At 44.1% G+C, this 14,331-nt stretch overlaps 1 protein-coding gene across 2 annotated transcripts in view; it reads right to left on the bottom strand.

The window, feature by feature from the left end:
* Positions 1–5,912: 5,912 nt before the first annotated feature.
* Positions 5,913–14,331, bottom strand: part of afg1lb (AFG1 like ATPase b) — a 215,575-nt gene continuing 207,156 nt past the window's right edge. For both annotated transcript variants that reach the window (XM_068027166.1, XM_068027167.1), the window contains one exon: positions 5,913–8,111. In XM_068027166.1, coding sequence (XP_067883267.1) covers positions 7,983–8,111 — 129 coding nt within the window. In that variant the 3' untranslated portion in view covers positions 5,913–7,982. The remainder of the gene's footprint in view (positions 8,112–14,331) is intronic.

Below are 14,331 nucleotides of genomic sequence, written 5' to 3'. Positions count from 1 at the left end.
CTCATCACTATGTTGGACAATGATTTAGTGAAATACCTGACATAGTTTTGCTTGCATAAGTAGTCAATGTTTGCCCGCTTACTTGTTGTTGCGATGTGGAGTATTCCGGATAGATGTCCATCTGTCAGGAATGATCTTGATTGCTCCCTTTCCTTCTCTCCATCCCTCTTTCTGTCCCCCTTCTCTTCTTATTCCCCCCCTCTCTCTCTCTGTCCCCCTCTCTCTGTTTCCTCCCTGCACCCACGCCCCCCCCCCCACCCCCGACAGTTGCAGAAGTGGGACCACTCAGCATAGCAGATTTGTGGTTGGTCAGTTGTTTTCTTTTAAATTGCACTGTCAGTTTCACAGCTGACAGGTGCTGGGAGTAGAACAGCAGTTTCCCAACTTCGGACAGATTCCGGGTTTAAAAAATAATTTGGAACCTGCTGGAAAATCACGAATCTGTCCAAAGTTGGGAAACTGCTTTTCCTGATGATAGCACCTGTCAGCTGTGAAACTGACAGTGCCATTTTATTAAAAAGCCAGTCTGAAGGAAGATGACAATGGAAAATTTCTCATCTCTGAAATACATCCACGGGCCAGATGGAAACCTTTGGCAGGCCAGATCCTTCCCACGGGCCGTATGGTGGACAACCCTGAGATGAAGGATAAGAGATCAATCACACTAATGGTAGCTTTTCTACAGACCACCTATTGTTGGGAGAGAAGTGGAGCAAGAAATAACCAAGAAAACTTATGAAATAGGCAAAAAATATAAAATAATCATGGGAGATTTCAACTATCCCCTTTCTTACCCAGTCAGCAAGAAATTCAAGAAAGCAGTCACTGCTGGATCTAATAATGGAAAATGAACCACAGTGGATATGAAAAGTAAATGTAGAACATTTATACTTTATTGTGATTGCAATCACCTAAGATAATGATTGAAAAAGACACAAGTAAGACAAAGACCAAAGTAACAGATTGGAAAAAAGCTAATTCCGAGGGCGTCACAATGGAACCAGCGAAGATAAAGTGGAAAAATATTGACAAACACAGAGATAGAAGAGTAGTGGAAAACATTTACAAAGGTTCAGTAGAAATATATTCCACTAAAAAACAAGAACAAATGAAATGAGATGAATAAAGAGATAAGGCAAATTGAAACTAAAGGAAAAGACAAACACTAAGAATGTAAATAATAAAGGACGGGATGGCAAAATAAAGTGGTTAGGAAAGAAGTCAGAAAACAATTAGCAAGGCAAAGAGGAACTAAAAAATTAACCTGTCAAGGAATATAAAAAGGGAGAAATACTGTACAGTGTCATGCTAGGCCCCCACCTGCCAAGAATGAGGAACATTAATTTTGTCATAAACATTGATTTTAAACTGTTACTGGAGTGAGAAAATTACTTATTAAATAGATCAGCCGTGGCTGGAAAAAGACATTTGCATATTAACAGATAGTGCTTGGAAGGACAAAGGACCATTCTCTGACACATTCAACCCACAATGGACCTTGATCACCAGGTATTGCGTGCAAGAGGAGCATTCCAGAGACTGCTAAGGTTAGACAATCCAGGACTGGTTAGACCAGCTGGTCACATGACTAACTGGCTGCTCCAGGGTCTTTTGAACTAGCCACAGAGAGTTTGAACTGAGAAAGACTGTTTGCTTCTGGACTGAGAAGATCTCTGCTGTCTGCTCTCATCTCTTTCTCACAAGCCTCTGAATCCACTGAAGACACATGAACCCCAAGAGAGAAAAGTCTCCTACAGTGAACAAGGTTTCATAATAATACTGGGCACCAACGAAAAGCAAGATCGACCTACAATCAAGGACTCTACAGTGAGCTCGAAGAACCATAACAAAAACTCTTCAGATGTTACCTCAAATTTTTCCACTTTATTTTTCTTCTGCTCTTTTCTGTCTCTATTTGCACCTGTGTATCGTGTATCCATAGGCATCAACCGAATTAGAGTTTAAGTTTAATAAATTTCAACTTTTCTTCCTTAAACCTAAGAAAACCTGTTTTTGTTGGTTTCTTTGCCTTACACTTGGAAAGCACTGAACAAGGATTCACCAAGGGGGGAGTTAAAAACACGGTATCTTTCCAATTAAACCCTGTTATGGTAAGACCAGGTGAAAGCTGAGAGGGCACCCCAGACATCTTCCTCACCGGGTCACAACAGAAATTTGGGTGCTAGCATCCGGATTTTACCCACAGACAAATGAAAGAAACTGGAAGTGGAAAGCCAATTTGTTCCCAATCAAAAAAGAGCAAGATTAATACAGATTTTCTTGTGTTTGTGTGTGCTTGAATACTAACATGTATGCGACTGAAGCTAGTAGCTCCCCAAGCCAGGGTGAAGTAACTTGGGATAAGTTAAACGCACCATCTATGGAGAAGTTGAGGAAAATGTCTGAGCTGTGTGGGATCACTGCATGTGGCAAGGCTAGGAAGTCTGAACTCCTAAGACTAGTGACCAACCATTTTTCCCTTGGATCTGAGGAAGTTAGAAGTAGACCCCGACAGGGTATGGCTAGCAAACTACAATTGGAACAGAGGAAACTTGAATTAGAGGAAAAAGAGAGAGGCAGGAGAGAGAGAAAGAGAGTGCTTTCTAGAAGGAACGTAAAGAAAAAGAAAAACAGGTGAAAGAAAGAAGCAGGAGAAGGAGAGAGAAAGAACCTTCTGGAAAGAATGCGAAGAAAGAGAGCTAAGACAGCTTGAGTTAAGTAAAGTGTGACAGAGTAACCCCGGTGAAGGCACGATCAATATGGAAGAGCGTAATTCAGGGCTGGGTACAAAATTGTTAAAACTAGCTCAACTAATTCCCAAATTCAACGAGGAGGATGTAGAAGTGCATTTTGTGTCCTTTGAGAAACTGGCAAGGCAGCTAAAATGGCCAGCTGAAATCCGGCCTCTTAAAAGCAAGCTAACTGGAAAAGCCCATGACGTTTATTCCCTGTTGCCAGATGGGAGTTCATCAAATTATGAACGGACCAAAAATGCTATCCTCGGGACAAATGAATTAGTAACCGAAGCCTATCATCAAAAGTTTAGAACCCTCAAGAAACAAGCTAATCAAACTTATCTGGAGTTTGAAAGAAGTAAGCAGCTGGCTTTTGACCAGTAGCTGAGGGCTCTTAAAGTACAGCTCAGCTGTGAGAATCTCAGAGAAGTAATTCTGTTAGAGGAATTTAAACACTCTCTCCCACTCTCCATAAAGACCCATGTAGAGGAGCAGTGGGTCCAGAGAGCCAGCAAGCGGCTGCTCTGGCTGATGCATTTGCTTTAATTTATAAGTCGGTTTCCTGGGGAAGAACCTTTCCTAGTCACCCCCAAATCCGAAAAGGACAAAGGGTGGAAGGTGACAGGAGCCCAAGCAGTCCTAGGAAAGAAAGGAAAGCAAGAGACACAGGGGGTTCTCCTCCAGCCAAAAAGGAAGGTGCTGTGAGCAAGAGTGAGACCCGGAGACCTGTGTGCTTCCATTGTAATAAAGCAGGGCATTTAAAAGCTGACTGCTGGAAACTACAGGGAAAACTTGTAGGGTTAATCAGGGCACACCTGCTCAGTGAATAAGCAAACTTCATGGAAAGCACAGCAGAACAAGCTGTGACTTTAAATGCAGTAAGAGTGAGACCCAGGAAGCTTATGGCTGTGAGTGCAGGAACATTTTTTATAGGATTCCTGAAGGCTGTCAGGGTTTTGTGTCTGAAGGGAAAGTAACCCCATACCCCTTGAGTGAGGCAAGCAAGCCCATAGCAATTCTCAGGGACACAGGGGCCACTAGATCCCTTTTACTGGGAAAAGGCCTGACCTTTCCCCCAGAGAGTGCAGTGAACACCAGAATGGTGGTGAATGGTATTGGAGGGCAGTGTATGCCTGTACCTGTACACCGGGTGCATCTGGAGTACGATCTAGTTTCGGGACCGGTGACCGTAGGGATTGTCCCCAGTTTGCCTGTGGACGGGGTTGACCTGCTCCTAGGTAATGATCTGGCCGGGGTGAAGGTGGTAGCTCCCCCAGTAGTGAAAGAAAGACCGCAGGAGGTCAGAGAGACAGGGCTGTGGCAGGAGACTGACCCCTGCAGTTTCCCTGAATGTGTAGTGGATCAGGCCATGATCAAACCAGCTCCCCCAGAGGAGACTGCATTGGCACTGCAGGCAGATGACCAGGTCTGTCTGTCTGAGACTCTCTTTGGAAAGTCAAGAGACCCAGGGAATGAATTAAATGGATTTTCCCTAGGTGAGGCTCAGCGAGCCGACCCAATATTGCGACAGTTAGCACAGGCTACCCAGTCTGAAAGTAAAGCAGAGGAAGTCCCTGACTGCTACTATGTAAAGAATGAGATACTGATGAGGAAATGGAGTTCTCCTCACAGACCTGAGGGCAAGGAGTGGGCAGTAGTTCATCAGTTAGTGGTGCCGCGGAGGTACCAGAGAGAAATATTAAGAAGGGCCCATGAGACTACAGTGGCTGTACATGCCGGTATATGAAAGACCAAAGCCTGCATAAGACAGCTGTTTGACTGGCCAAAACTCCACAAAGATGTGGTGGAGTACTGCAGGAGTTGCCACATGTGCCAGGTTGAGGAGAAACACCAACCTATAGCGAAACCTGCACCCTTAAGCCCTGTACCGGTGTTAGGAGGACACTCCAGCAGAGGGCTGGTGAACTGTAAGGGACACCTGCCGAGAACAAAAGGGGAAAGGCAGGCACAAGGCTGGCAAAAGGTTAGACAGGAAAGGGGAAAAAGTGACCAAGAGGGCAGATTAAAGGAAGTCCAGGAGGAATCCTGGATGAAAACCCCAACTGTCTGGTCAGCCAACCCCAAAGAATGTGAAAAGTTAGGCTCCACATCCTCCTACGTAAATGCAGACACTAGAAGCACCCCAGCAGAGTTGCTAACAGCATTTACAGGAACCTGCACAGTCAAAGAAAGGCCTCTAGGGGGCAGAGGAAATGTGAGGGTGATGCCTCACCTAGTCGAAGTGCCACAGGAGAGTGCAGTAGAGTCTTTACAAATACCTGCAGACAGAGGTGTCCTCTGGGACAAAGGGGAGATTAGCAAAGAATCCTCTCCCACAGTCAAAACCAAAGAGAACCACCCATCCCCCAAAGTCAAAAGCTTTTGCATGACTCAGCAAAGCACTGAGAGAGAGTTCAGGATAGACCCGCCCACTACTGCCTCTCCTGAGCAAAAAAAAATTACCTCAGCAGGAACAAAGACCCTAGGCAGCCATGGAAATGGGCAAACGGAAGAGAAACTTCCCCAAAAACGAACCACATGTTTATTGGGATGCCAAAAAAGGCATGAATTTAATAAATTTTAGGATTTGTGAATGAATGAGAGAAATGCATGTTTTTTTTTGTATCTTGTATTTTCTCTTGATCGTTTGAATGAAATGTATTTTTCTCAAATCGCATTTCATTCCACTGGGTGTGGAGGTGTCATGCTAGGCTCCCACCTGCCAAGAATGAGGCACATTAATTTTGTCATGAACATTGATTGTAAACTATTGCCGGAGAGAGAAAATCACTTGTTAAACAGATCAGCGGTGGCTGGAAAAAGACATTTGCATATTAACAGACAGTGCTTGGAAGGACAAAGGACCATTCCCTGACACATTCAACCCACAATGGATCTTGATCACCAAGTATTGTGTGTAAGAGAAGCATTCCAGAGACTGCCAAGGTGGTACAATCCAGGACTGGTTAGACCAGCTGGTCATATGACTAACTGGCTGCTCCAGGGTCTTTTAAACTGAGAAAGACTGTTTGCTCCTGGACTGAGAAAATCTCTCCCGTCTGCTCCCATTTCTTTCTCACAAGCCTCTGAATCCACTGAAGCCACATGAACCCCAAGATAGAAAAAGTCTCCTACAGTGAACAAGGTTTAAGAATACAACCAAATTAGAGTTTAAGTTCAAGTTTAATAAATCTCGTTTCTTCTTTAAACCTAAAAAAGCCCGTTTGTACTGGTTTCTTTGCCTTATAATTGGAAAGCAGTGAACAAGGATTCACCAAGGGGGAGCTAAAAACATGGTGTGTTTCAAATTCAACCCTGTTACAGTAAGACCAGGTGAAGGCTGTGAGGGAACCCTAGACGCCTTCCCTCACCAGGTTGTAATAACAGACACATAAACAAAAATAAATCAGGATAAAGATAGAGCCACTAAGGCATGCACATGATAAACTCTCAGATAATGACAGTGAGATGGCAGAAATATTGAACAATTACTTTTCATCAATATTTACCAGGAACACTGACAGGGTGGACAGAAAGAGGGGACATAATTAATAACCTAGTCAAACTTAGAGAGGAGGAAATTCCTGGTTTAATGATTTGTGAATCTGTAGTTATCTGTAACTATTAAAATTTACATTACAAACAATATGCAAATTAAAACTCTTCTGAAATATAAATACCTAGTAATTTACACATGACTTCCTTACAGTTAAGGCAATGAAGTTTTCCTATTAATTCTTTCATTTATAACTTTTCCTCATGTTTAACTCCATTTCCTTCCTGTATATTTCTTCATTCAGTGAGAAGCATGACAAAATCCACAGTTAAAAATTTTCCATGGCATTTCTCAATGCCATTCTTCAATTGGTCAATTGTGGAGTGGTAATCTATGAGCATAATTGGTCCTAGTGGTCAGTTTGGTTCTCTCCTTTCTTGTTTTCACCAAATAGAGCACTCATTTGGTACACATACTATCTAGAGATTGGTGATATTTGTCAAAGGAGGGGAGTTTAGTCTAGAAATTCAGTCATGCAGTGCCCATATTTCAGAGGCTGTACAGCCTCCTAGGCCTCCAATAATATGGCAGGCAGGGGGCTCATGCTTATTTACAGCTAAAAATGCACAACCAGCAATATTGGTAAAGGCCAAAAAAACAAAACAGGCATTAGACACTTCACATGTGCAAATTATGGACCTCATACCTGTTTACAACCCCCACTGTCAGATTAGTTTGCCCTGAGGCAGCACTCAAGAAGAGCAGGTCTATATTTGGCCTAACAGATCACAATATTTGGCTGCAAGCAACAAGATTTTAAAGTATACTTACCTGAATCTGGAGCCTTCATTCAAAGATGGCTGCCCCTTCGCCACGCACCCTCCTATCCCAGCAACTACCTCACCCTGACCCCCCCCTCCCTGCCACCATTTCATTTCTGATCTGACCACGACTCTTCCTGGGCACCCCCTTCATCACTTACCTAAGGAACACTGCCAGTGTTGCAGAAAACCAGTCTTCTACTTCACCAGTGAGCTGCTTGTTACTGTCCGTAGCTTACTGGCTCGATGGTGATGCCTCAACATTTAAGTGCAGGGATTGCTCCCCGTGCCCCTTTGGGTGCGTCTCAACCTCTAGGTCTTTGAATGTCAAACTGGCATTCAAACTATTAATTTATCTTGACCCCCAGCAAAAAGAAAAAAAAATGTTCTTTGAAGATTATGTTAAATATGTTTTATTTGTGGAGTTTAAATATATAAATATGTATGCAGAGCTTTCCCTGAGGACATTAAATTGATGGAATACAGCCCACAATGGGAGATTGCACACTGGCTGTGGAAGGAGTGCACTTGACAGAACAAATGGCTTTTTCTTGTTCTGTGGTTTCTTATCTTTTTGTTGGAGCAGCCTAGGTGAAGGGCCAAACTTCATAACATGGAAATATCACCGAGATAATGTAGTACAAAACAGAAGATGAGATGAATCAGGAAGTAGTGGTTAGATGATAACAAACTTGGGTTACCATAATGTCTGGACCATTGAAAACTGGCGATTAAATTAAAAACAACTGCACATCAGTTTGGGTCCAGCAAATCTTTGAAACCATTGTATGAAAGAATCTTAATGGTCCAGTGAACAAAACGCTAACAAATAAGGTACGAATCCACTCAGTTCTTATACTAAACTAAAATTTGATCTGTTGCTCAATGTATTATAGATTTACAATTAACTTTGCTTTTCACTCAGAAAAATCACTTCTTTCTCCTGTCTCCTTCATTCCAGTACTGTTCAGTTTGCATTTCCGTGAGTCGTGAGACCGTGCGCTGAAATGCAAATACTTCTTCTGCTCCAGAAAAAATTGAAAGGTCTTCCACCTTAGTCTGTGGAAAAATAAAATTAAAAGGGGGTCAAAATCTAACAGACAACAAATTTCATGCCATGGGCAAAACATCCACCCAAGCATAAAATGCAGTTCAGCAGTTGCAATACTGAATACCATTTCACAGTAGTGAATTTAACTAGTTGATAACATGCTAATACCATGCTAATGGATTAACAACAGCAACTAAGACAATGTTGGATGTGGTGACAACAGTGGAATGCTGAATTTCTAAGAAATATGTGTAATCTTGGGTGGATCCGAAACATGAACATTAGTTGGAGTGCACAGTAATATTCTCAGTTGCTGTAAATGTAAAACTGTAATTGACATGACAATTGTGTAACGAAGGGTTGGGAAGAAACTCATGACAGTATTGAAGGAAACTGATCTCCCTTGCAATGTTTGTATTTTTTGGTGCTGTTTGGAAACTGTTTGGCAATGTAATTCTTACAGATTTTTATGAATAAAGTATATTTTGGAAATAATAAAAAAAAAATTAGTTGGAGTGCACAGTGAATAAGCTGGAGCCGGAGTCAGTTGTTGAGGAAGGAGATATGGTTGTGAAAGCGAGTTTTGGTACATCTCTGATCAAACATGAGAAGGGAGATGGGAAAGCAATTAAGGTGAACAAGGTAAAAGAGACAAATGCAAATCCCATCGGAGAGAAGAGCAGAACTTCTTCAATGTGGTCATTCCTGGAAGAGAAGTGGCAGTGAATTAAACACTAATACAAAAGCATTTTGATGAAAGGTCATTGAGTTGAAATGTTAACTCTGTTTCTCTCTCCACATATGCTGCCTGCCCTGCTGAGTATTGCCACCATTTTCTTTTTTTATTTCAGATTTCCATCATCTGCAGTATTTTGCTTTTGTAAGATACTGTATATATGTGCAACATTTGCTTTGAATTTATAATATCACTTTTTGGAGTATTGTGTGCAGTTTTGGTCTCCTTATCTGAGGAAGGATGTTCTTGCTATGGAGGGAATGCAGCGAAGGTTCACCAGACTGATCCCTGGGATGGCAGGACTGACGTATAAAGAGAGATTGGGTTGATTAGGTATGTATTCGCTAGAATTTAGAAGAATGAGAGGGGATTGGGCGGCACAGTGGCACAGTGTTAGCACCGCAGCCTCACAGCTCCAGCGACCCGGGTTCAGTTCTGGGTCGTGCCTGTGTGGAGTTTGAATGTTCTCCCTGTGACTGCGTGGGTTTTCGCCAGGTGCTCCGGTTTCCACCCACAGCCAAAGACTTGCAGGTTGATAGGTAAATTGGCCATTGTAAATTGCCCCTTGTGTAGGTAGGTGGTAGGAGAATGGTGGGGATGTGGTAGGGAATATGGGGTTAATGTAGAATTCGCATAAAAAATGGGTTGTTGGTCGGCACAGACTTGGTGGGTTGAAGGGCCTGTTTCAGTGCTGTATCTCTAAAATAAAAACAAATCTCATAGAAACTTACAAAATTCTAACAGGACTGGACAGACTAGATGCAAGAAGGATGTTCCCGATGGCAGGGGTGTCAAGGACCAGGGGTCACAGTCTAAGGATAAGGGGAAAGCCATTTAGGACTGAGATGAGGAGAGAGTTCTTCACCCAGAGAGTGGTAACCTGTGAAATTCTCCACCACGGAAAGCAGTTGAGGCCAAATCATTAAATATATTCAAGAAAGAGTTAGATATAGTTCTTAGGCTAATGGGAACAAGGGATACGGGGAGAAAGCGGGAACAGGGTACTAATTTTGGATGATCAGCCATGATCGTATTGAATGGCAGAGCAGGCTCAAAGGGCCGAATGGCCTATTCCTGTTCCTATTTTTCTACGTTTCTATGTTTCACAACTGGCACTAGGCCAAGAGTTCACGTGAGCAACTGAAATATCATCAGGACCTCCAACTGGATTTAACCCTCTTCATATGAACAGTCCAGAAAGAGTTACAGTTCCATCTAGGAGACTGAAGAGACGCCAATCCTGATGTAGTTTACATGGGCTGGTTCATCAGAAGATTGTGAACGGAGCTGAACACTACCAATGTCAGCAAACAGTCCCACCCCTCGTCTTTTGCTTTTTAAAAAATTATTGGTGTCACTGGCAAGGCCAGCAATTATTGCCCAGCCCGAGTTGCCCTTGAACTAAGTGGCTTGTTAGGACATTTCAAAGGGCAGTTAAGAGCAGGGATCGGCAATGTGTCCGTACCTCGGACACCAGTGTCCATGGTAAAAAAATTTTGAGGTGCGTGTTAATTTCAGGGATGAGAAATTTCCCACTGGCTTCTTCTTTCCTACCAGACCAGTTTAAAAAAACCCGTCAATTTCACAGCTAAATTGGAATTTCTAAGTTCAGATCTTTGTCTAATGCTCATTAACAATTCTGTCCAGAGTCACAGTTGACAGCTGCTGAGAGCGGGAACAGTGGTTTCGAAACTTCAGACAGCTTTGGGGTTTTCTGTTGGGTTCCCATTTTTTAAAAAAATAGCCCGCCATAAAACCAGGAAGTTGTCCCAAGTTTGGAAACCGTTGTTCCCGCTGTTACGACATTGCTTCCATTTTTTGTTAAATCTTTGAGGACTTATATTTAAATTGTGGAAATGGATTCATTTTTTGGAGGATGAAGATTTCATTGTTACTGGACCCTGTTTTTTTAAGATAAATAAATAACAGAAACCTTGGACTAACGGGAGATGTTTACAGAGAAGTGACAGGGCAAGATTTATGAGGGTCAGGGCTTTTTATGACCTGCTGTTTGGAGTTTTGCTTTTGGAGAGACTGTTTTTGGTTTCGCTTTGGACGGAGTTGGTGGACAGTGTTAAAAAAACAGTTAGAGAAAACTTGACAAGGCAGCAAACCCCAACTCAGCTTGTTCCATCTCTTTGAAAAGCATGCCAGCTTTTTGATCTCTTTAAGAAGCACTGAAAAGCAAGCGTAAGAAACAGACTGAACGGTTACCACATTTCTCCTGAAAGGTCTGCCAAACTAATCCTCAACATCACCTGAAAAGAACTGTTCTACCAAGATCCCAGTGACAGATGTTTACGTGTAATTGGGACGCCAGACAAAAAAGGGACAAATGACATCTTTCCATAATAATATAAATAAAAGCAAAATACTGCAGATGCTGGAAATCGGAAATAAAAACAAAAATTGCTGGAAATACTCAGCAGGTCTGGCAGCATCTGTGGAGAGAGAAACAGAGTTAACATTTCAGATCAGTGACCTTTCATCGGTTCTGAGTATATGATTGACCGCATTGGTATCAGGGTAAACATTTAAATGTATGTTGTGACCTGTGGAGAAGTGGAACTAGAAACGACAGTGCATTCCTCCCTAAAGGTCTGCAAAGGAAATCCAACCCGAGCCCGAATGCCGGACCCAGAAGTGCGACCCGACCCGAACCCGACATATGGGTAGGCGGTGACGTAGTGGTATTATCACTGAACTAGTAACCCACAGACCCAGAGTATTGATCTGGAGACATGGGTTCGAATCCCACCATAGCAGAAGGTGGAATTTGAATTTAATTAATAAATCTGGAATTAAAAGCTAGTCTAACGATGGCCATGAAACCATTGTCGATTGTTGTAAAAATCCATCTGGTTCACTAATGTCCTTTAGGGAAGGAAATCTACTGTTCTTACCTGGTCTGGCCTACATATGACTCCAGACCCACAGCAATGTGGTTAACTCTTACATGCCCTCTGAAATGGCCTAGCAAGCCACTCAGTTGTAACTAATCACTAAGAAGTCAATAAAAAGGAATGAAACTGGATGGACCACCCGGCATCGACCTAGACACCGGAAACGACAATGGCAAACCCAGCCCTGTCGATCCTGCAAAGTCCTCCTTACTAACATCTGGGGGCTTGTGCCAAAGTTGGGAGAGCTATCCCACAGACTAGTGGTCTACAGTAGGGAGTTGCCCTGGGAGTCCTCAACATTGACACCGGACCCCATGAAGTCTCATGGCATCAGGTCAAATATGGGCAAGGTAACCTCCTACTGATTACCACCTACCGCACTCCCTCAGCTGATGACTCAGTACCCCTCCATGTTGAACACCACTTGGAGGAAGCACTGAGGGTGGCAAGGGCACAGAATGTACTCTGGGTGGGGGACTTCAATGTCCATCACCAAGAGTGGCTCGGTAGCACCACTACTGACCGAGCTGGCTGAGTACTAAAGGACATAGCTGCTAGACTGGGTCTGTGGGCAGGTGGTGGGGGAACCAACACGAGGGAAAAACATACTTGACCTCGTCCTCACCCATCTGCCTGCCGCAGATGCTTCTGTCCATGACAGTATTGGTAGGAGTGACCACCGCACAGTCCTTGTGGAAACAAAGTCCCGCCTTCACATTGAGGATACCCTCCTTCGTGTTGTGTGGCACTATCACGGTGCTAAATGGGATAGATTTCGAACAGATCTAGCAATGCAAAAATGGGCATCCATGAGGTGCTGTGGGCCATCAGCAGCAGCAGAATTGTACTCAACCACAACCTGTAACCTCATGGCCCAGCATATACCCCACTCTACCATTACCATCAAGCCAGGAGACCAACCCTGGTTCAATGAAGAGTGCAGGAGGGCATGCCAGGAGCAGCACCAGACATACCTCAAAATGAGGTGTCAACCTGGTGAAGCGACAACCCAGGACTACTTGCATGCCAAACAGGTATGTCCTGTACACAAAAAGCAGGTCAAGTCCAACCCGGCCAATTATCGCCCCATCAGTCTACTCTCAATCATCAGTAAAGTGATGGAAGGTGTCATCAACAGTGCCATCAAGCAGCACTTGCTTAGCAACAACCTGCTCAGTTTGAGTTCCGCCAGGGCCACTCAGCTCCTGACCTCATTACAGCCTTGGTTCAAACATGGACAGAAGAGCTGAACTCAAGAGGTGAGGTGAGAGTGACTGCCCTTGATATTAAGGCAGCATTTGACCGAGTATGGCATCAAAGAGCCCTAGCAAAACTGAGGTCAAAGGGAATCAGGGGGAAAACTCTCTGCTGGTTGGAGTCATACCTAGCGCAAAGGAAGATGGTTGTGGTTGTTGGAGGTCAATCATCTGAGCTCCAGGACATCACTGCAGGAGTTCCTCAGGGTAGTCTCCTAGGCCCAACCATCTTCAGCTGCTTCATCAATGACCTTCTTCAAACATAAGGTCAGAAGTGGGGATGTTCGCTGATGATTGCACAATGTTCAGCACCATTCGCGACTCCTCAAATACTGAAGCAGTCCATGTAGAAATGCAGCAAGACCTGGACAGTATCCAGGCTTGGGCTGATAAATGGCAAGTAACATTTGCGCCACACAAGTGCCAGGCAATGACCATCCCCAACATCTCCCCTTGACATTCAATGGCATTACCAACGCTGAATCCCCCACTATCAACATCCTAGGGGCTACCATTGACCAGAAACTGAACTGGAGTAGCCTTATAAATACCATGGCTACAAGAGCAGATCAGAGGCTAGGAATCCTGCAGCGAGTAACTCACCTCCTGACTCCCCAAAGTCTGTCCATCATCTACAAGGCACAAGTCTGGAGTGTGATGGAATACTCTCCACTTGCCTGGATGGGTGCAGCTCCAACAACACTCAAGAAGCTCGACATCATCCAGAACAAAGCAGCTCGCTTGATTGGCACACCATGCACAAACATTCACTCCCTTCACCACCAATGCACAGTGGCAGCAGTGTGTACCATCTACAAGATGCACTGCAGCAACGCACCAAGGGTCCTTAGACAGCACCTTCCAAACCTGCGACCTCTACCACCTCGACGGACAAGAACAGCAGATGCATGGGAACACCACCACCTGCAAGTTCCCCTCCAAGTCACACACCATCCTGACTTGGAACTATATCGCCGTTCCTTCACTGTCACTGGGTCAAAATCCTGGAACTCCCTTCCTAACAGCACTGTGAGTGTACCTACCTCACATGGACTGCGGCGGTTCAAGAAGGCAGCTCACCACCACCTTCTCAAGGGCAATTAGGGATGGGCAATAAATGTTGGCCTGGCCAGCAACGCCCACATCCCATGAATGAATAAAAAAAAAAATTGTCATCGGTCCTGTCAGGGTCGGGTCGGGTAGCAGGCCTTTACGCCTCCTGCCTTGGTCGTAACATCGATCTCAGCAATGGACAGAGAGAGAGAGAGAGGACAGGGACAGAGAGAGAGGGAGGGGGGGGGTCGGACAGAGAGACAGAGAGAGAAGGGGACGG

Source organism: Heterodontus francisci, chromosome 3, assembly GCF_036365525.1.
Source record: "Heterodontus francisci isolate sHetFra1 chromosome 3, sHetFra1.hap1, whole genome shotgun sequence".
NCBI classification, from domain to species: Eukaryota; Metazoa; Chordata; class Chondrichthyes; order Heterodontiformes; family Heterodontidae; genus Heterodontus; species Heterodontus francisci.
Note: the sequence above shows the minus strand (reverse complement) of the source record. Positions and strands in the feature narration are given on the sequence as shown.